This window comes from Cnephaeus nilssonii (assembly GCF_951640355.1).
Source record: "Cnephaeus nilssonii genome assembly, chromosome: 13".
Classification (NCBI taxonomy): domain Eukaryota; kingdom Metazoa; phylum Chordata; class Mammalia; order Chiroptera; family Vespertilionidae; genus Cnephaeus; species Cnephaeus nilssonii.
Genome location: NC_137084.1, coordinates 53,824,868 through 53,847,252, shown reverse-complemented (window position 1 = coordinate 53,847,252; position 22,385 = coordinate 53,824,868). Strand labels below are relative to the sequence as shown.

The 22,385-nt window shown below is 47.4% G+C and overlaps 1 protein-coding gene across 17 annotated transcripts in view; it reads left to right on the top strand.

Annotated features, from left to right (window-relative positions):
• The window catches only part of SYTL2 (synaptotagmin like 2), a 112,200-nt gene that overhangs the window by 37,735 nt on the left and 52,080 nt on the right, over window positions 1-22,385 (top strand). For all 17 annotated transcript variants that reach the window (XM_079789224.1, XM_079789223.1, XM_079789225.1 and 14 more), the window contains 2 exons: window positions 9,148-9,637; window positions 20,428-20,579. In XM_079789224.1, coding sequence (XP_079645350.1) covers window positions 9,537-9,637; window positions 20,428-20,579 — 253 coding nt within the window. In that variant the 5' untranslated portion in view covers window positions 9,148-9,536. The remainder of the gene's footprint in view (window positions 1-9,147; window positions 9,638-20,427; window positions 20,580-22,385) is intronic.

The following is a 22,385-nucleotide window of genomic DNA, read 5'->3' as shown; positions in this document are numbered from 1 at the left end:
AATCACCTAGGCAGTTAAAAAAAAATCCCAGGTGGAGTCTAACCCCAGACCAGTTACATCAGAATAGCTGCGGGGAGATGGAGGGTGAAGAGACTGTTTAAAAAGCTTTTCAGGTGATTCAAATGTAGTGAGGCTTGGGAACCCCTGAGGTAGTACATTGGGAGAGAGTCCCTCACTCCCAGGCCAGACAGGAATGTACATGACTGCATCCAAAGTGAGGCTTTATGCGGTCCTTGTAAAGTCTGAGTTGGGGATTGCCACAGTTGAGTTAACTTTATGATCCTGGGTTTAATTCCAGCCTGGTTAATAAGTCTGTTGGTCCCTCCCCTCCTTCCCTCTGAATTTGAAACCTGGAAAATCACTAAATCTAGAATTCATCTGTAATGCCTGCTGTTGTCAGTGTGCTGGTTTCAGGGGAACTGTGAAATGCAGCCCAACCCATTTATTAGCCCGTTTGCAAACCCTTGTTTAGGTTGACATGGTATATGTCCCAGCAGATAAAAGTGGTCTCTTCTGAGTGTCCCGGCTCTCACATTAGGTAGCTGTGTGACCTTAGGCCGTTGGTCTAACCCCTCTGTGTCTCAGCTTCCGCATCTGCACAAAGAACTAGTTATGACTCTGATTCAGCTGTTACTTCATTTTTGTGTTGGCTCTTGTCACAGCTGGAAAGCAAATGACATACAAATGAACATGCTTCACTTGACAAACGGCTTGCCCTTTCACCAGTCAGCAGCCATTTCTGACCTGTTGGAATCCTTGGTAGCTGTGATTCCCAAACCTGGCCAAACAGTTGCATCATTTTAGCAAATGCAAATTCCTGGGTCTCGGCCCTGAGGGTCTGATGCAGAAGGTCTTGAGCAATCAGTGTCTGGGAATCTGCTGCTGGTCCACCAGAGTTGGATACAAGCAATAATGATACAATTAAAGTGGTTGAACTCCCAATTTAGATAGCACTATAGAGTGTACAGTTGACAGAGGTCCCATTTCTTCTAGGAAGCCCTCCCTGGCCCTGGAGACTACATTGATGTCCCCTCTCCTCCCTGCCCCTGTTGAAAGTTTTATGGCACTCCGCTTCTCTGCTTTGTGGGACTTCTTGGGCCTGTTTCACACCTGCCCTCCTTCCCAGAGTCTAACTCCTTTCCCCATCAGAACTTTGGGGACACACAATTGACCCTCTTCCAGAATTGCGACCTGGGACTGTGGAGGATGTTGCCAAGAGCAGAGGAGGTCTCCCTCCGGCGCTGTGAACTTAGGCGAGGCTCCGGGGGCTTCCCAAGCTGGGACACCAGTACGAGCGCATGCATAGCGTGGCTTTTCCAGCAGCTCCAAGCAATGGCAGATGAACCTTGTTCTACTGTGTCTTAAAGTCCCTTCTTGATGTGCGGCCAGAGCTACGCCATCCCTTCTGTAGACGGTCATCTTTTTTTAGAAGTGATTTGAGTTTTTAGCCCAGGTGTGAAGTTTAGAGTGAATTTTCAGCTGCTCATTTTTCCAGTGCCTTTCTTTCTTTATTGTTTTTATCTTTTGGATCAAAAACTAAGAAAATATAGATGAAAAGGGTAGCTCTGGTACATTTATTCAGATTAGAAAATGTGTGAAATTTTGGTTCAAATGTCCCCTCTTGGCATTTTAGGCCCCTTGGGGTCAGACCCAGGTACTGTTTCCCCATTTATAGCCTGTACTTTAGTTACTAGCCTTCTTTTTGAGCATCTTTGTGGGTTCATAGCCCATTGCTCTTGGCCAGAATGCCCACTTGCATCTCTGATTTAGCCTTCCAGGCTCACTGTGTTTTCTCCCTTTCCTAAATCCCTATGGCCCCAGCCCTTGGTGTGTGCCTCCTTTTCCAGTACTTAACATAGTACTGGTCTGAGGGTTGGTTGTGAAAAATACCATCTTCCTCAAATGGCCCATTATCTTGCCCTTGGTTGGGGCTTGATTGAAATATTTGATTCCCGTGGACACCATATTCTAAAGTTGAGCCCTAAGAATGGCAAAAAAAAAAAAAAAAAAAAAAAAAAGAGCTTTTCAGAAATCTCAGGCAGCAATTTTCAACTGGTATGTCGCAAGAATTTTTAAAAGATGTAATACCTGACTATTTAGTCAGGGGCACTGACCTCTTTTCCCTTAGATTGTCACATTTAAAAAAATGACAATATCCAACAGAACAATGGCGGTCTGGTATGAATGAATCAAAATTATACCTTTTTTTTTTTTTGTCGGCAAATAAATATACTTTTTGGTGTGTCACAGAATTTTGGTAATTAGTTTGTATGTGCCATGATATGAAAGGGGTTGAAAATCACTGCTCTAAGGACATTATCATTAGGTTGGAATATGAGATTGAGGGGAAGGGGGAGTTCTCATGTATAAGCAGTCTTTTCTTGTCCCTGTACTTACTTTGAGATCGCCAAGTCAGTTTATGGGAGCATTAGCTGTGAGCCCCATCAGCCTGGGGCTGGCGGAGTGCAATGCATTAGAAAAACCACTTTTGGAAAGAATCCTCACAAATGTGAAAGCTTTGTTTCTTGATGTTGCCTGTCAGTTTTGATAGTTTAGTTGTTCCTCAATCAAAAAATAAAACGAAACAGTGGATAACAAGCTTTTTCTTTCCTATTCCACCTACATTCTTTCATTTATTCACTTCTTCATAGGTTCAGTTCATTTTATTTCTTCACTCAACTCACTGTTGTTGTTGTTTTGTGTGTGTGTGTGTGTGTGTGTGTGTGTGTGTGTGTGTGTGTGTGTTTTGAGAGAAATACTTTAATTAAACCAGTCACTAGACAATGCACTCTTCTTTCTCCACTAAGTTAGGTAACACATTAGGTTGAGTAATGTGCATGTTTTTTTTTTCTTTTCTTTTTTTATAATTGATTTTGAGAGCGAAAGAGAGAAAGAGAGAGAGACGTTGATTTGTTGTTCCACCTATTTGTGTTTTCATTGGTTGATTCTTGTATGTGCTCTGATTGGAGACTGATCCTGCAACCTTGGTGTATCGGGACAACACTCTAATCAACTGAGCTACCCGGGCAGGGCTGTATGTTTTGTAACAGTGATAGAAGCCCCGAGCATGCAGAAACAAGAAAATATTCGTATAGCATTGTTTCCTGACAGTGCTATTGTCAAAGTTTGCCATTTATAGAACCCATTTCCGGATAAGCATACAACAAAACATTCTGATTGAATGTAAACATATAAAGTCGTTTTCTTTAGTAATAGTTTCTGGTTCCAGGGACCGCTCCCAGGGTGCATGTTGACACAGGCGCCCCTTTTTTGTCTGTTCCATGCTTGTCCTTTCACCCCCAGGTCTGTCCATAAAACAAACACAAAGGGCCCAGTCATTTTCCTATTCCTAACATGTTGTGCATAGCAGAGCATGCCTGGCGTTGAGGCCCAGGCATGGTGCCCATAGGAGATGGCAAAGAAAGAAGGAACAGAAGGAGGAACAGCAGGGGGAAAGAACCATCCTGGGCACCAGGAAACCTGATTTCTGGTCTCATCTTTGTCTCTGACTCTGTGAGCTCTCTGAGAATAAGGGGGATGGCGATGCAGTGCAGATTAAAACCGGTGGCTTTAGAGTTTACAGCCCTGCGTTGAAATCCTGCTCTGGTTGAGCAACTGTAGACAAGTTATTTAACTCCTCGAGCCCGGTGTGGGCTGCACGGCGTGGTCAGAGGGATTCAGTGGGATTACACGTGTGAAGCACCACCTGCTCAGTTTTCAGTCCAGAGAAAGATGACCAAGATCATGAGAGGCTCAGGAAGCATCATGTGAGGAACAGCTGAAGGAAAGAGGAGGTTCTTCTTAACCCTCACAAGGGAGGCTCGGAGAGCATGGAAGCCTTCTTCCTTTTAAATTGTTGTGGGAAAGGGGGCGTGAGCTGAGGCTGGCAGGGCAGACTGGAGGCAAAGGGTGCAAATTACAGGCAAGTTCAACCACGTGCAAACAAAGCTTGAGAAGTAGAGGAGCCCAACAGGGGAACCTGCCGCTCCGGGCACAGGCGCCCGGGCAGTGTGGCCTGGTGGTCTGCTGCCCACCAGCTCAGTATGGGGCAGGGAAGGGGTGAGCCAAGGTTCTCTGATTGTCTCACTCCACTCGTTCCTTCCAAGACTTTTCCTGAACCATCTGTGGGTTATTCCACGTATCCTTTGATGCCTCTGGGAGCTAGGAAGTTTCCAGAGCATCTGGCTTTGCGTGTGATGCTTTGCCACGGCTGGGCGTGAGCCTCTTCATGGATCGGGCCGTATCTGTGCAGCGCCCTTCTCCCCAGCCCCACCCCGACTCAAACGTATTTGCGCCTGCTCTCCTGCTGCCTCCCAGATTTTTTCTTTCAAGCCTTCATTCTTGATGTCATGGGACTGTCAGAACAGTTTGCTTCTCTTCTGAAAGCCTCATCATGTGAGAGTCACTGCTCACCCGAGTTTTCCTCCCCTTCCTTGGGTCTGAGGCTTTGGCACCACAGCCGCCGTCTGGGAAAGGAGAGGGTGCCATCTGGCCTCCTGGCAGCAGAGTGAGTGGGATTTGCGCTACAAGCCTCGCTCTTCTCTTTGCTGCCATCAGAAGCAAGTGCCAACTGTTTGGGGCCTTGGTTTCTTTCTCCAGGTTCACTTCTGCACAGTGGACCAGTAGAAGAGTGTTGCCTTTTATCGACGTGGCATGGCAGGGCTGACGCATGGAAACCCAAATAAGCACAGTCTGCATTTGGAACCCTCACATTTCCCTTTTGTGCTGCTGCTCCAACTGCTGCTCATCCCTTTTTGTCCTTGCTGGTGCCCTGCATTCTCCCCAGAGCTTCCCAGTAATAAGGAGAGGAAAGTAGGAGTGAATATACCCATTATCCGGGGGAGAAAACTGAGACCACACCGTCACACAAAGGACCTGGAGCTGGAACTTGATGCATAATGTGCACCTGGTTTTTTGTTTGTTTGTTTGTTTGTTTTTTGTTTTTGTTTTTCTTGTTAAGGGGATTTGTGTTCATGTGTTAAATACTTGAATGCCCAGTAGGAACAGGGCCAGGTGCTGGGGACAGCAAGCACTCAGAGGCCCAGGCCTTGCTCATAAACTAGTGAGGGGCAAACAGGCATAGACAGGGGTTTGAGGCAGCGTGAGGTACCCTCACTGAGGCAGTCAGTGCTAAGGAGCACACAGGAGGGACACCCAACCTGGCCTTGAGAGGTAAGGGAAGGCTTTTGCACAATAAGTGACCTCGAACTTGAGATTCAAGAGGTATTAGCTCAACGAAGGGTGTTTCGGGAGGAAGGAACAGCCTCTGTGGGGGCCTAACGGCAAAAGGAGCTGACAAAGCCCGGGGTGGCTGGGGCCCAAGGAAGCGCTTGGGGAAGAAAGCAGGTGCCAGTTCCCGTTGAGTCCCACAGGCCCCGGTGAGGATGCTGAGTCTTCGTCAGAGGCAGTGGGAAGTTGCTGAAGTGTGTGAAGCATGGAACATGGCTCGGTCAGATTCTTTGCGGGGAAATCACTCAGCAGCATGCAGAAGAGGCGTGGGAGGGAGGGTTGAGCCTAAAGACGACTTTTTGCTCACGCTGGTGCTACTCCTGTGAACACATCAGGAATCCCTGTGGCCAAAATCCCTCCCTCCCAGTTTTTGCACTGAGGTTGCGCCCATGCTGACCGCCAGCTGTGGGCCAGTGATTCTTTGATGCGTAAGCAGAGAACGAGGGTCCACAGCCAGACGGAAGAGTTTTGTCCTGCTTCCCCAGTTTGAGAAATCTGTGCGGAGTGGGGATTAAATGAGATGTCAGCATCGGGGTGGCGTAATCTGACAGAACCACTAGCAGATGCCAGCCCCACCGAGCACAAGCTTGTGCACACCTCCCTGAGCCTTGCTCTCCTCGTTTGAAAACCACAGATAACACAATACCTGCCCAGATCTTGTGAGGAGCCTATGGGATGATGTATGTAAGGTGCTATGTGTATAGGAAGTGGTCAGAAAATATTTATTCTCTTTTTCCCCCCTTTCTCTCTTAAGGCTGCTTTATCTCAGGGAAAAAGCCAGAGATCTTACAGCCCATACAGAACCTAACACAGCCTGATCTGTTTCCTTTCTGACCTGCTTCGTCCTGTCTTCCTGGCCCATCGGAGAGTTCAGCCCTGGCCTCCTTGAGGGTTCCCGACCACACCAGACACCCTCCCACCTCAGGTCCCAGATACCTGCATGGCTTGTTTCTTCATCTCCCAAGTTTTTGTCCAAATGTCATTTTTCTCAGTGGGACCTCCCCAAAGTTATTTAGTTTGAACATTGTCTCCTGCAACTAGCATGTGAGCTCCACAAAGGACAGGAAGTGTATTTCTGTTTTATTGATTGCGTTTCTTTACTGTTTAGAACAGTGCCAGGCACAAAAGGCTCTCAGTAAACGTGTGTTGAGTGGATGAAATGTTCGATTAGCTTCCGTGATGGATAACACCCCGGAAATTGGAAATCGGGGAGCACCTGGTATTGAAGAGCCCCCTGATGGCCATCTGAGGGCCGGCTCTCCTGCGACCTGGCTGGGCAGTGACTCCTGGCTGCTCAGTTAGGAACCAAGGGTTCCAGCCCTTCACGCCTTTGTTTGTAAAATGAGGATATTGCCCTTTGTCTCACTGAAAGTTATTTTTAGGAAAACGTTTAACTCTTAGAAGCTTTTACACAGAAGCACTGCTTTGCTTATAGTTCTGCCCCAAGGTGTGGAAACCAGCATTTCCCCCTTTAGCACCCTGCCCGTTAACAGTGCTGGACAACCTCAGTGGTTTTTCCCTTTTGTTCTCTTCCTGCCCCTGCATTGAATTTAACAACAATCTCCCACTGAACCATAGGGCGAGCAGTGTAATGCCTCATCGGGGACGTGGTTCCCAGAATGTGGCCTGAATCCACTTCCTTGCCAGCCTTTGAGATCTAAGGAAGTTACCGGGCATGAAAGAAAGCTACTGTGCATTAAATAATCGAGATAGCCGGCCCCTGGTGAAGTTCTGTCTTTGCATTAGTCCATTTACTTGTTCCTTTACTTATTCGTATTGAGAGACTCAGAGTCAAATGGGAGAGACTAAAGGAAGACAAATAATTACAGCAGTGGCGGTATATAGATGGAGAAGAAGTTTTTGTGAAGTCAAAAATAGTATTGTCCTGGATGGTTAGGCTCAGTAGAAAGAGCATCGGTCCGCAGACTGAAGGGTCCCAGGTTTGATTCCAGTCAAGGGCATGTACCTCGTTCAGATGTCTGGGGAGGAGGCAACCAATCTATGTGTCTTTCTCACATCGATGTTTCTCTCTCTCTGTCTATCCCCCCTCCCTTCCACTCTAAAATAAATAAAAACAAAACAAAACAAAAATATATGTAACAACCCCAAACTTTAGTGGCTTTCAACAAGTATTTATTTCTTACTTCCATAGCTACAGGTCAGCTGGGGTGACCCTGCTTCAGGTAGGTCAGGTTCTGGTCTGTCCTTGTATCTTTCTTTCTGGGACCCAGACTGGAGAGGCAATAGCTACTTGGGGCAAGCTCTTCTTGTGGCATATGCTGGAGTATAAGAAGCCGAGCCAGACCACACAGCACATCGACAGCCTCTGCTTATTTCACATCTGTAACATTCCATTGGCCACAGTAAGTCACAGGCCAAGCCCAACATCAGGCAGGTGGGGATGAATACTCTGCTCGCTCTAACGGCAACATGGTTGTGTAGCTCTATGTCAGGAAGGGAATGAAGAGTCAGGAACAATAAGCAAATCTACGACCGCATTTAACTCTGGCTGTGGAAGTTCAGGAAGGCTTCCTGGAGGTGGAGACTTCCATCTTGAAGGTTGAATAGTTTTCAAGATGAATAGCAGGCAAATGCATGCAAAATGTAAAAAAAAGAGAGAGAAAATGAAGTATTGTCTTACTATTTATCTGAGCAGTCTCTCTGGGCATTTTGTAAAGAGATGCAGGAATATAAAACAAAGGTCTTCGGAGTACCTGTCCGTGAAGACCAAACTTCATGGGGGAGCTAGCAAACATAGTTCAAAAGAGAAAAGGGAAGTGTACAACCAAATGCACTCTGACGCAGCTGGATGAAACAAAAGAGTGAATTCAGAAAGGAAGCTAGGATATAGTTTTAGTAGCTCTTTTTGGTACAGATGCAAGGTATGTGCTATTTCATTTGGTCCTACTGTCAAGTACAGTGAGAGAACCGGAGCCTTGCAGTGGGAGGTAACTTGCCTAATGGGTCGTAGCTAACAAGTGGTGGAGGGGGTAGTTCCCAGTAGTTGCCCAAACAAAGAATCTGCTCATTAAAATCACTCACTAGTGTACACACTCCATTTTATTCTCAAGTGAGGCTACTTTAAAACGTACTGAACACCTGTTTTTTAGCATCCACTGTACGGGCAGCACTGCGTTTGGTAAAAGGGCCTCAGTCCTGGAGTTGGTCATCTCTGAAGTCCTGGCGGGCTGGGGGGCATTCTTCAGCTCTCACCTTCTTCCCATGGCACATGGGTTTAAGATGCTTCTGAGAAAATCGGATTCTTGCCCGTTGTCCTACTTTAAAATGCTCACTTTGGATGGTAGGGTATTTTGAAAATCTGCCTCTTTCTTTCCCCCGATTTACATACACATTCTAGTAAGTGTTCTTCATGCTCAGAAAGGAAGGGAGACAAGCTTGGCGAGCGGCTCCAGGCCCAGCAAAGGTTAGGGGCGGGACTAGGTGAAGAGTGACAATTCCCACTGCTTTGCAAACTACCTGTACCTGATCCTAGCTCTCCTGTCATGACAGAGCACAGATGTCCTCCCGTGGAACACTCCTACGCATGAAGAAGGGAGCATTTGGGAATTTTCATTTCTAATCTCTTACCCATGTCAATTGGCAGCTGGAATCATGTCTTCCTGGTCTTGCTGACTTTTACTGTGACTTTTTAGCCGAGTGTCCCATGAATTTGAGAACCAGATCCTTGGTGCCAACATCCCTTTCCTCAGTGGATGGTGAACACGGGGAGGTGGTCCGGTATTGAGTAGAAGTGAGTTTCATGACCCATTTGCCATTTGCTTGGGAAGCCAGCTGAACTGGTTTTCCCTGATCTCAGAGACCACCTCACACCCCCAGGCATGTTTGAAATCTTGTAGTAAAGAGCAACGCTTATAGGAATGACCTCACACTGATATTTCCTGTCTCCCGATTCCCCAGGTAGGTGGTGCTCAGATGCTGTGGACACTCTCGAGCTGGTGACGAGGACTGCAGGAGAATTGACTGGTCCAGAGAAGGGGCGTGAGTGGAAATGCTGCTGTAGGACCCAGTGACCTGCCAGGCAAGGAATGCAGCTTCCTTCTGAGAGCCTCTTCTCCACATCGCCCCACAGGCCACTCCTGCCTCCCTGGAAGGGGCACTCAGGGTTTTGCAATCGGCCACCTAAAACTTTTGCTGAGCCAAAACAGGACGTTTGCTGCAGAACTGAGCAAGATATCACTGCATTTCGCTTTTGCATCTTTTAATCATCCGGGCTCCGGTCAGAGTTGTTTAGCCTGGAGAATCTTAAGCTGGATTTGTAACTATTATTTTTGCACACGCCTTTCAAAATGATCGACTTAAGCTTCCTGACAGAGGAGGAGCAGGAGACCATCATGAAGGTCCTGCAGCGGGATGCCGCCCTGAAGAGGGTTGAAGATGAGAGAGTCAGGTAACGGCCCCAGAGGTCCTCCCGGGAGGGGGATGGAGGGCCAGTTCCTAAGATGAGACACTTTGTTTTTTCCCCCCCTCAACCATAAGTGGTAGTTCTGACTTGGAGCCTGAATTTATGGGTTCCAATTTTAGGTTTACTTCCTGCATGGAACTTTTTCCTCCTTGGTATCTCTTAATTTATCCCACAGGACTCCTGCCAGAAAGAGAGTCTTGATTCAAAACCGAACTAAATTCCTTGAACTTTTTAAACACTGAATTAAAACTAAAATAAATCCAACACATACATCTACATCCACATACATGGGTATGGGTATGTTTATATCTCTTTTTGTGTGTGTGTGGAATACACTTTTTAAAACTGAATTATAAACCAAACTAGAAATATTTTGAACTTTATACAATTTTTAAAAGAAAAAGAAATTGAGAAGTAGCTCGCATTCCTGCATACTTTCAGAAAAGTTCAAGTTGGTTTCAAGAGCAATTCAAATTGGCCCTGCGGGAGCCAGCTTTTCATTTGTGTCCCACAAGGAGGAGTGGCCGCTGTGACACACTGTCCTTGTTGGGAGGAGCCCAAAGGGTCCACGTCAACATTTCTGCCACTTTCACTCGCCCACGTGGTGGAGGGAGCAGGCTCGAGCCCAGGCCCTGCCACCCTTGCCTGTCATCTTGGGCTTTGGAGGCAGCGAAAGGCTTCCCGAACATAGGTTAGTATTAACTGCAGGATCCCCGTCCCAGTAGTTCTCCCAAAGGAGCTTAAGCCGTGTTCTTATTTGCTGGCCCACAAGGATCGTGAATAATGGATTTAGTCACATCATTTCCCATATTCTGACCCTAACTGATGTGATGCTTTATCAGTGAACATGCTGAAGTCACTTAGGCACTCCAGAGTGTCTGACTATGGCCACTACCACTAATTCACATATAGACAGTGCCTAAGGGCTTGCATGCTCATTCTTTCTTCTGAGCTCACAGCGCTCTTTTGCAGTTGGGGATGTGGGAGGCTATAATTTCACCCACTCTGATGTGTGAGGAAATTGACTTTGAGACAATTCAGGTGACTTGCCCTCACTCATACAGTCCATAGGTGTCTGAAGTGAGAATCAAATCCTGGTGTTCAGGTACCCATTTCACTAACTCCACCTCCTCGTCCTGAGAAAGCAATAGCAGACAGGCCATCCCGGGGCCTGGCCACGGAAAAGGGGGTGGTGTCTTGGTGTGAGGTAGCACACTGAACTGTGATGGTGACAGGAGGTGGCTGTAAGGTAGTGGAGATCATGAGAATGGGGTTCGTTCTTTGTCATGCTCCTCCCCCCAGTCCTCTGGATGGGCCACTCTCCCCACTCTCAGCAGGAAACGTGAGCTGTTTCCCCAGAAGGGGCAGGAGGTTTACTAGTACACTGACCAGCCATCAGAGCCTCTTGGTAGCATTAATTCGGTACCCATTCACTGTTCATAAAGTTCTTTCATGAATGTTATCCTCATGTTACAGCAACCTGAGTGGTGGCTAGGTGGGACTGTTAAACCCCTTTTATTTTATTTTATTATTCTTTTTAAAAATTTTATCTTTATTGTTGAAAGTATTACACATGTCCCTTTTTTTCATCCCCATTGACCACCTTCACCTTGGCTCCTCTCCCCCAGGCCTTCATCACACTATTGTCTGTGTCTATGGGTTATGCACATCTATATATATAAAAAGCCAACGACCTGAATGACCAGTCACTATGACACCCACTGCAGCCAGCATATTGGTCTGATGGGGGGCCCCTCCCCCCAGCTGGCTCCGCCCCTGATCAGCCTCTCCCACCCCGATCAAGGGCAGGGTGGCTGGCCAACCCCCCAGGTTCTTCCCCCTGGCTGGCCCCGCCCCTGATAGGCCCCCACCACCCCGATCGGCCCACAGCCCCTCCCCCTAGCCAGCCACGTCCCTGATCACCCCCCCCCCACCCCAATAGGGGGCAGGGCCAGCCAGCCAACCTCCTGCAGCCCCTCCTCCTGGCCAGCCCTGCCCCTGATGGGTCCCCACCTGATCGGCCCATGGCCCCTCCCCTCAGTCAGCTCTGCCCCCTCCACTCTGATCAGGGACAGGGCTGGCCAACCACCCTTGGCCCTGCCCCTAGGCAGCTGGCCCCAATCAGCCCCCCAACCCCATTTGGGGGCGGGGCCGGCTGGCTCACCGCCCACAGCCCCTCCTCATGGCCGGCCTCCATCCTCAATCAGCCCCCACCACCTTGATCATCCCGCAGCCCCTCCCCCCAGCCAGCTCCACCCCTGATCGCCTCCCCCACCAATTGGGGGTGGGGCCAGCCGGCCTACCACTCACAGCCCCTCCCCATGGCTGGCCATGCCCCCAATCAGCCTCCCCACCCCAATCAGGGGCAGGGCCCACTGGCCAATCGCTCACAGCCCCTCCCCCCAGCCAGCCTGGCCCTCATCGGACCCTGGTCAGGGGCGAGGCCAGCTGGACCCCACTCATGCACGAATTCATGCACTGGGCCTCTAGTATGCATATAAGTTCTTTGGTGAATCTCTTCCCAACCCCACCCCCTTCCCTCTGAGAATCATCAGCCTGTTGCATGCTTCCATGTCTCTGGATCTATTTTGTTTGTCATTTTATTTTAGAAGTAAGGGGAGGGGGCAGCACAGAGAAAATATTAGTTGATTCTTAAAGCATACTAGCAAGTGGGAATTCTGTTAGCCTCTCAGAAGACAAGATGGAGAAAGCTGCAGTTCCTCCTCCTACTTCAGGAAGCCTGGATTGTGAATATTGGATTGCTGCAAGTTCCTTCAATTCCTTCCACTTCCACGGTGTTAGGTGTGGTCTGCAATTCTGCCTCCTCTATCTACCCAGCCACCTTGCAAGAGAGATTTGTTCCCCCCCACCTTCTGTATTTTCTTGGCCCCTGGAATTCCAGCCTGCTGAGTCTTCATGTAGATCCGTGATTCTGTGTGTGTGGAGTGGAGGTGTTTCTTGGGCACCTGCAGTAGTTGATGAAAATATCCTCAACAATGCAGAGTTCTGCCCAGGCCTTGTAAGGGGCATGAGTGTGGAGCCTCTGGCACCAGCCAGTCTATGGCTGCAGGAGAAATACTGAGCCCTTTGTAACACTGGGTTTGCAGACCCTCCTTCCGTCCGCTGTTTCTGACGGTGCCCCAGCAGCTGCTACTGGTGCTGCCCTTGATTTTTGCTTTTGAAAACTGATAGGAAGAAGGCTTGGAACCTGGTGTGAGCCAAGCCCTGTCTACCACTACCATTCTGGGGGACTTTTTGGTCAGGTCCATGTCGACTAGGCCATGGGCAGGTCCAGGACTCTAGGCCTGGGGAGGAGTGATGCTGTGCAGGGGGAGAGAGGCCCAACCGATGGCCTGCTCCACACAAGAGGAATCATGTTCTGATCCCCTCTTTCCTTTGTGACTGAAGGGACTTGTGAGGATGGTTCTGAGGTTGTTTTGCACCTTGGCTGGCGGAACCAGAACTAGGTCTCTGGTTTGTGTGGTTTTTTAAAATTGATTTTTAGATAAAGAGGAAGAGAGAGAAACGGGGGGGGGGGGAGAGAGAGAGAGAGATAGAGATAGATAGATAGAGATAGATAGATAGATAGAGAGAGAGAGAGAGAGAGAGAGAGAGAGAGAGAGATAGATAGAGAGAGAGAGAGAGAGAGAGAGAGAGAGAGAAACATCAATGTGAGAGAGAAACATCGATTGGTTGCCTCCCGTAGTACACGCCCTGACCAGGATGGAACCCACAACCTAGGTATGTGCCCTGACTAGAAATTGAACCCACAACCTTTTGGTGTATGGGATAATGCTCTAACCAACTGAGCCACCCGGCCAGGGCTAAGTGTCAAGTTTCTGAAAATGCTATTCAATAAGCTTTTGTTTTCCAGCCCCCTCACCATCCACCAGCAGTTTGTTTTTGACTCTTCCATCAGAGTTACAGCTTGACAGTTCTGGAAAGGAGATTTTTTTGGTCCTTATCAGTCACTTCACAGATAAAGAAGGTAAAGCCCAGAGAGGGGAAGTGATTTGCCCAGGGTCACACAGCTAGTCAGTGCCAAAGCCATAATAAGAAAAGGTTTTAGTCCAGTGCTGTTCCCTCTGCCCCATACTGTTCATTGCTACTATTCTTTCAGAAGAACAGTAAGGGTTTCATCATGACACAAGGAAAGAACTTACCTACCTGGACTTTGGAGTCAGAACTGACTATTCTCACCACTGATCAACTATGGTTTATTGGGCAAATTATTTAACTTTTCTGGGCCTCAACTCAGAGACTGGGAATGACCGTAGTACCAAAGCTAAAGGATTAAAGCCAGGATTAAGTAAAATAATTCTTAATCTTCTTAGCTCATAATAGGTGATGAGTATGTTTTAATTCCCTTTCACCATTCCCCCTTACCTCTGAAAAAGGACAGAAGTCTCTGGTTAGTAGTCTCATTCCTTAGGAGGAAATTATTCCTAAAAACTCTCAATTATTTAATGCAGTGAAATTTAAGTGAGTACCTCTTACGTATGGGGAACTGCTCTGCACAATGATATGAAGATAATTCTAGAATGATTGGAACATGGTTTCAGTCCTCAAGGAATTAACCATGTAATGGCCTTTATATATTCAATGGATTGTCAATTGCAAAGTTAAAATCTCAACCTTGTTTCCCTACACATGATTTTATAACGCCCCAGTCATTCTAATTGATATATGGCTTTAGAAATTAAGTTATGTAATTAAAATATTAGCTTAAGTAAAACATTAAAAAGTCAAACCTGCCTCTAACACTGAGACAGTTCTCCCAATGCTAACTTGTTATAGGCTTTGGAGTAAAATCCTCCTATAGCCATGAGGACATCACTAATGCATGTCCTCATTAAAACCAGACTCTGCCTCAGAATCCTTTTCCGTATGGTCGTAGATGAGGTTTGGCTTTCAAACGGAAATCTGCTTGCCATGCCTGAGATAGCCAGTGCTTTGAATAGTTGGTATGCAAGCTCATCGGAGATGATTTAGTCTACATGTTACTTCCCATCCTGATTTCGTGGATGAGAAGAATGAGTGCCAGACAGGGGAAATGTCCAGTTCCCAAATCACTCAACTGTTAATGGTAGAACATGGACTGGAACGCAAGGGAATCTCCACTGTGGTTCTCTGGGGTACAGTTGGAAGATGGCAGTTCAGGTCACTGTTGCCACCACAACTGTCTTTCATGCTGCCCCTCCCCCTGTGGCCACACGTGCTGAGCCCAGTGACCAGCACGGGTGGCCACAGTGAGGAGCTGCGGATGGAAGAGATGCATCTCTGCCCAGCTTGCTTCCCTAAGGACCGGCTGGAGACACTTCACAAGCCAGCAGTGAGGCCGACATCAGCATGGATTCTTTTTCTCTCTTCCCCACCCCTCCCCCATCTTACTTTTTAAGAGGTACCATCACATACACATGTGTAATTTTAGTCTTTTATGGTTTGAAAATGACACACTCCAGAGGTGGTGTTTCCTGGGCTTTGCGTCACGCTGCCAGCAGGAAATCATTGCCCGTGTGCGTCTGAGCACCCCCAGCACCACGTCCTCCACCCCATGCACACACAACCACATCTATGGTGATGGGCGTTCTCATAGCCGATACCATCTCAACCGCAACCACATCTTACGATTCTCAGCTGCATCCTTAAGACCTAGTTTCTTTGAAATGAAGGCAGTTGCCCTTGCTTCCCAGGACCTCTGGTGGTGTTTTCTGTCAAAGCAAAGAGGAGAGGAACCAGCATTTGTTAAGGAACTAGGTTGTACACAGAGCGTCCCATGCCTTTTCCCCTTTCGCCCGCATAACAGCGCAGCTGAACCCGCGCGGCAGTGAGGAAGTCAGGTGGGAGAGGCTGAGTGCCCTGTGAGAGTGAAGCCTCGCTATCAAAGGACAACGCCTGGGCTTCCCCCACGCTGTGCTGTGTCTCAGCACACTGTGGGGATCTGCCATGTGTCTGTGACGCAAGGGACACGCGTTGCCGCTCACTTGCCATGATAAGGATCCTTTGCAGTACATTTCATTTTCACGTGTGTTGGTTTTCAGATTCTCTATCAAAGGTTGAATTCCTCTGTAGAAAGAGTGAAGCTTGATAGCCATGTTAGAAGCCAAAATCATGTTTGGCTCCCAGAGGCAGGCTGGGGTGGTAGAAAGAACATTCATTGGCCAGGAGGCAAGCTGGCCCAGTGCTGTGTGACTTTGGGCAAAGCTCTTAACTTTTGGGGGCCTCAATTGTTTTATCTATAAAGTGGGCCCATTTGTAACGATCTGAAGTCCCTCCCAGCTCTCACATTAAAAATAAATATCTAAGAGTACTTTGAAGTCACATATCTGAATGCTGGAAAATGGACCGGTCAGCCTCTCTGGCAAGCCTGCTGATTCTTATTACCCAGTTGACTAGATAATATCAATCAGGTCCTGCCTCTGACGCTAGGCCTTTGCCCAGGTGTCCTCAAACTACGGCCCGCGGGCCACATGCGGCTGTTTTTGCCGTTTTGTTTTTTTTACTTCAAAATAAGATATGTGCAGTGTGCATAGGAATTTGTTCATAGTTTTTTTTAAACTATAGTCCGGCCCTCCAACGGTCTGAGGGACAGTGAACTGGCCCCCTGTTTAAAAAGTTTGAGGACCCCTGCCTTTGCCTAATCATGATGAATAGCTGGAGGCTGGGGTGTGCTTTGTAATTAGAGGAGGAAAAGGGGGAAGGAAGGCTCATGGGAAGGTGTTGAGGCCCGGCTGGAGGGCTTCGCGGCTCTCCTGGCTTTCCTCGGAAAGTGCCCACACTCTCTGCACCACAGGAGCTGACATTGCAGTTAGGGCGGTCGATTGATTTTTTTAATGCATAATTCCAACCATAGGCCTGGTATATGACAGGGGATTCATGAATGAGTGAATGAACAGGCAAACAGATATGGCCTTTAACATACAGAGGAGGCAAGATGGCTGTCTTTGGCAGTTGACTAAAGTCTTTGTACATCATGGTGAGATTGTAAGGATTCAATGAGATGATGCATGTCAAGTGCCAAGCATGGGGTCCAGAACAAAACATGCTTCCTATGTATTAGCTGAAGGAGTGTGGGGAGGACCCACGTTCTGCCTGGAGGAAAGCAGGACGGTGCTCGCTCTGCTCTGAGAGCTCGTCTCCTCCTTCACGTCTGCCCACCAGCCCCTGGGTGAGTATTAGCATCGTTTCTATCCACAGCGCCTCACTAAGCACAACATGCATGTGGGGAGAGGATGGTAACATATAAAAAGTGAGTCCAGGAAACTTACCCCTTTTCTACTTCAACTAAATGGTATAACAATTAGAGAATCAAATGCTAATTTGGTTGGTTAGACTTCAGGAAAAATGAGACATCAGTGTGGGCCGGTAGAGAAGATTTTAGCAGCATCACCTAGGTAGTGGGTGTTTGGTTTTTTAAAATCTACATCATTATAAAACTTGGGCTTTGATGTCACACATATGAATTCATCTATAAAATATTTCAAATGACTGAGATAGAAAAAGAAATTGATTAAACCTAGCAGTTTATCATGTTAAGATATACATAAATAGCACTTACTGAATTTGATAGAATTTCTTACTCATTTTTTTTTTCAGAGTTGGAGAGGGGGGTAGGAAGGGTGAGAGACAGAAACATTGATTTGTTGTTCCACTTATCTAAGCATTCATTGGTTGATTCTTGTATGTGCCCTGACTCTGGATTGAACCCACAATCTTGGTGTATTGGGATGATAATCTTACCAACTGAGCTACCCAGCCAATGCATCAAGAATTTGCTATTCTTTTGCCACTTTAAAAGAAATGAGCCATGCTCTGGCCAGTGTGACTCAGTTGGCTGGGCATTGTCCTGTGTACCGAGGGGTTGCCGGTTCAATTCCCGGGCAGGGTACATGCCCAGGAGGCAGCCAATGGATGTTTTACATTGATGTTTCTTTCTCTCTCTCCCTGTAAAAAACAATAAAAATATTTTTTAAAAAACAACAACAAAAGAAATGAGCCAAAAACCCAACCTTAATTCCTTACTCTAGTGGCTACCAGCTTTTCTGGGGCCACGTGTTTCAGTAAGCCTGATTCCCTTTGTGTCCTGAAAGCCTTAGCATGAAAGAGGCTTATAGATAGTCATTTAGGCAGGAGAAATCAAGAATTACACAAAGAACCCTACAAAATGCATTTCAGTTGAACAAGAAAAATAGGTGAATAAATCTCATGAGGAGAAATTGAGCTATTTATGCCATGAGAGCTTGTGGTCTTTCTCAAAAAGATGATGACTGATGCCATGGTTCATTATGCGTTTTCCTGCGTGGCTGAGAGGTGAGCTCTCCTGCCTCCTCAGCAGAAGGCACTGCCCCCGTGATGGAGTCCGGTTCACTCACCCCCCGAAGTGGCAGGATCTCTCCTATCTCTTGCCTGACTCAGACTGAGGTGGCTGCCGAGCATTTATTTATTCATTAGTTCATTCACCCAACAAACAGTCTTGGGCTGTCAGCTCTGTGCCAGGCTCTGTGCTAGGTGCCGGCATTGCAAAGGTGATTAGGATATGGGCCTCGCCTTCAAGGAGTTTGCAGAGTTGACAGAGTAGCGGATGAGACAGATGTGCAAATAGATCATTGGAACGCAGTGGGGTGAGTTCTGTCCTGGAGGTGCGGTGGGGCGTGGAGAATGGCCAGCTGCACTGTGCCCTTGGGACTCGAGGAAGGCTTTGCGGCGAGGCGGTGTGGGAGCTGCACGGAGAAGTGAAGGAAAGACATCCACAGAGAATTCACACTTAATGACTCTTACCAAGATCCAGGCACTGTCCGGTAAACGCCTAACTTACTCATCCCCGAAGCCCTGCAGAAGAGATCTTATTTGCCCCTAACTTTACAAAACAAGGAGATGACACTTAGCGGGGTCAGTAACCTGTCCGAAGTCTCATGCAGAAAAAGTCAGAGCTGGGATTTGAACCCAATTTTGGGGAGACTCCAAAACCCATAGTCCTTCTGCCACACCTTCCTGCTCCTGATGTTTACAGGGGTCATGAAAGAGCAATTTGGGGAACAGTAAGAAGTCCAGCGTGCTGGCAAGGGGGAGCGTGGGGATAAGTGCTGGAAAATGAATCCCAAAAGGCAGCCTGAAGCCAGGTGGTCAGGGAGGGGGGGGCCTCATATGCTATACCTTCACTCCACAGCCCTGAATAAGCACCCACTGCTTTTCAGACACCGAGCAACGATGTTCAGGCCCTGCCCCTGGGGGCTCACTCTCTAATAGGGAAAGCTGGAAGGACTTCTCTCTTCTGGACTTGAATTCAAAGTTGGTCTTTTAGGGAGGAGAAGGCAAACACTCCATCAGCAGCCCAGGGGAGTAGTTTGCTCTGCTGAAAACCTAGGCAATGGGAAACTATTAGAAACATTTAATAAAAACCATGACCTCTCTGGTGATGCAGAACCACAAAATGATGACACTGTCCCTGTAGGATTTGGGGACCGGCTGTCATGACAGGGTGTGTCCAAGGGTTCTGACTGGGCCTCTTTGGCCTGGGCTCACTTCTTCCTAGGGAATTGGGAGAGGGGCAGAAGTCCCAGCAGAGAGTTGGACTCTGGGTGGCAAGGCAGTCTCCAGGCACACTTGGGAGAGAGGAAAGGGCCTTGCTAGACCCAGGGCAACTGCCCCTCCTGTTTCTCCCCCGCTCAGGTATGCCTGTGTGCAGCCCTCATGCACAGCCCTGCCACTGTACACACTCTCTGGCTAAAACTTAGATTTGCTACTTGAGGAAGTATGCATGTTATCTTGGATAATAAGCATAAAACCTTTTTGGATTTATGTAGCACATTATCTTCCTAGAGTTCAAAGTCTCCTTAAGGCTTTTATTCCACTTGATTCTAAGTGCATCTCTATGAATAAGAAAATATAGATTTTTGTGATTCTCACTTTATTGAGGTGGATAGAGAGATACAGAAAGACTTGCGAAGCAGAACGTAATTTTTCCAGCCAGTGTAAATTAGGGACGTTTCAGGGGGACAGTACTTGGTTTGTTCTTCAGGTTTTAGCTTTTCAGTAAGCATGAATGATTGTGGAACCTTCAAAGCAGTATTTGCATAAAAGGAATTTGCCTGTGCCTCCGCTTCCACTCTCCACTCCCGGCCCCATAAATTGGATCTTTCTTGATTCTCCAGTCGGCCTCTTCAGCATTCATTTCCCTAACCGGAGACACCATGCGCTGGCCCCCACAAGCTTCCAGGAAAATCTCTGATAAACTCATTTCACTGAAATGGAAAGGACTGATAAGCCGACAACTATCCCACCAGTTAGTCATTGAGTGTTTATTAGGTGCCAGGCATGTGCAGAGGGTGGCTGATATGCATAAACTAATTTAATCTTCATAGCAACCCCCTGAGGTGGTTTACTATTATTAACCCCTTTTGACAGATAAGGATACCAAGGCTTAGGGAAGCTTAATATATCATCCCCCCCACCCCCCTGGGTTATTTGCATTTGAACAGTGGACACAGAAGACTGTGGCCAAAAAGTGGATCTGCCCTTGAGAAATTTCAGGCATCCTCTGGGGATCATGGATTAAATCTTTGAATTTTTAAAAAATGTTGGCCCTGGCTTCCCTGACTTCTCTCCTCATAGGATAACACATGCATATGTTAGTCATCCGGGAGATTTGTGGAATCTTCTAAGACATCGAGAGCTCATTTTGACTGTACGTTTGCAAATTGCTTCATGCAGTGTCTCAGTGAACTCATTTATTTACTGTGGGTTGCCAGCAAAGTAAAGCTCTTCTCCTTTTGTAGACATTTGCCTGAAAAAGTTAAGGATGACCAGCAGCTGAAGAATATGAGTGGCCAATGGTTTTATGAAGCCAAGGCCAAGAGGCACAGAGACAAAATCCATGGCACAGATATCATCAGAGCATCCATGAGGAAGAAGAGGCTCCAGGTAGCAGGTGAGCTGACGTGGCTAGTACATGTAGAGCCAGCGTTTGTTTGGGAAGGAGGAGGTGGGAAATGGGAAATGTCAGAATCGTTACTAAAATCTGCTGAGGAACATCATGTAATCGTACACTTTTCATAATGCGTGGCCCTCAAGCTCAAAATGTTCTTGCCCTGCATTTGGATGGGTGAGGGTGGGGCAGAGTGACTCAGGGTGCTGTCAAAGGAAAAAGGGAGTTCTTCAGATGCCATGGTGAGGAGGAGTAGCATAGACAACCGAGATTTATAAGTATCTTCTCCTCCTCCTCCTTCCTCCTCCTCCTCCTCCTCCTCCTCCTCCTCCTCCTCCTCCTCCTCCTCCTCCTCCTCCTCCTCCTCCTCCTCTTCTTCTTCTTCTTCTTCTTCTTCTTCTTCTTCTTCTTCTTCTTCTTCTTCTTCTTCTTCTTTAACTCTGAAGATTCAGAACCTGAATACCATGAGAGCCTACAGTAAGAGATTAGCCTCCCTGTTCAATGACCTTGACCTCTGATACTTCTTTAATCAACCAAATGCATTATTTAAGGAACTCTAATGACAGTATTTTGAGAGCTTCTTTAGCATCCTGTTGAGTTCATTAAATATTTCCCTGGTGCCTACTCTCTAACTCTGGGCTGGTTGATATAAATCTTTATCCCTGAGAACAGCCCCTGCCTATATCTAGCCTAGCCTGTACTCAATAAGGAAAATAACTATCACCGTTTGAGCATCTAATATGTGACAGGCATTTACTCTCTCTTTTTTTCTAATTGTAGCAGCAATCTTGTAAGGTAGGTATTATCATCCCCATTCTGTGTAGGGGTATGTAAAGTTTTATATGCCCAAGGGCAGATAGCTGGCAAATGGCAGAGCTGGGCTCTCAGTCCGTCTGAAAGAAAGAGCCACACTCCTTGCAGGTGAGGGCTGCCTGCTTAGTATGTGCCGTGCATTGCTCACAGGCCTCTTGATTTTCAAAACAATCAGGACCTTCAGAAATCCTGAGGAGCACAGGTTGTCCTGTGGACTCCATTTGAAAAAACTAGATTTTTAACATAAAGAGACCCTGGAATGTGAGTATATTTGGAAACTGGGAGCCTTTATATGACTTCATCTTCTTAACACCGATGGAAGTATTACTGGCACTTACTGGTTATGTGGCCTTAGGTAAGTTTCTTGAACTCTGTGATCCTCAATTTCCAAACCTGCGAACTTGGAAAGTCACTCCCTCCTCATAGGATAACACATGCAAAGAACTTCATCACTCCGTTGGTGCTAATTAGCTGAGAGGTGCCCTGGGTGTCAGAGGCAAAAGAGGTTATTCCTGAAAAGGGAGCCCAGAGGTTTTGTGGGGTGCTGGCATCTGAGCTGGGTGTTAAGGACTATGTGGAATTCTGGTGTGTAGAGACTGGGGGGAGAAGTAGGTAGTGGAGGGGGCATCCTAGACTAAAAGCCATTGTTCCCCTTTGTACCCCAGAGCCCTGCCTCGAGTCAAGCACACTGTAAATTCAGTAAGTGCTTGGTAATGATGGTGCTTCTGTTCCCACGAGGACTCCCTGTCCTCGGTGTCCCATGGCCATGCACATTCGGTCTTGGCCCCAATTCAGGTCAGATTCACCCAGAGGCAGTCAGCATTTTGTCTCTGGAGTGACCTACACATTGCACGTAGGAGACTCTGCTCGGTGGAGGGGGAGCTAACACCAGAGGAATCTACTGACTTCTCCCGCAGATGTAGTTCTGATCCCTAATGCGCCGACACATTAGTGATTGCCCGGGCACTCAGGGAAGGCCTGAAGTTCAGGTTCCAG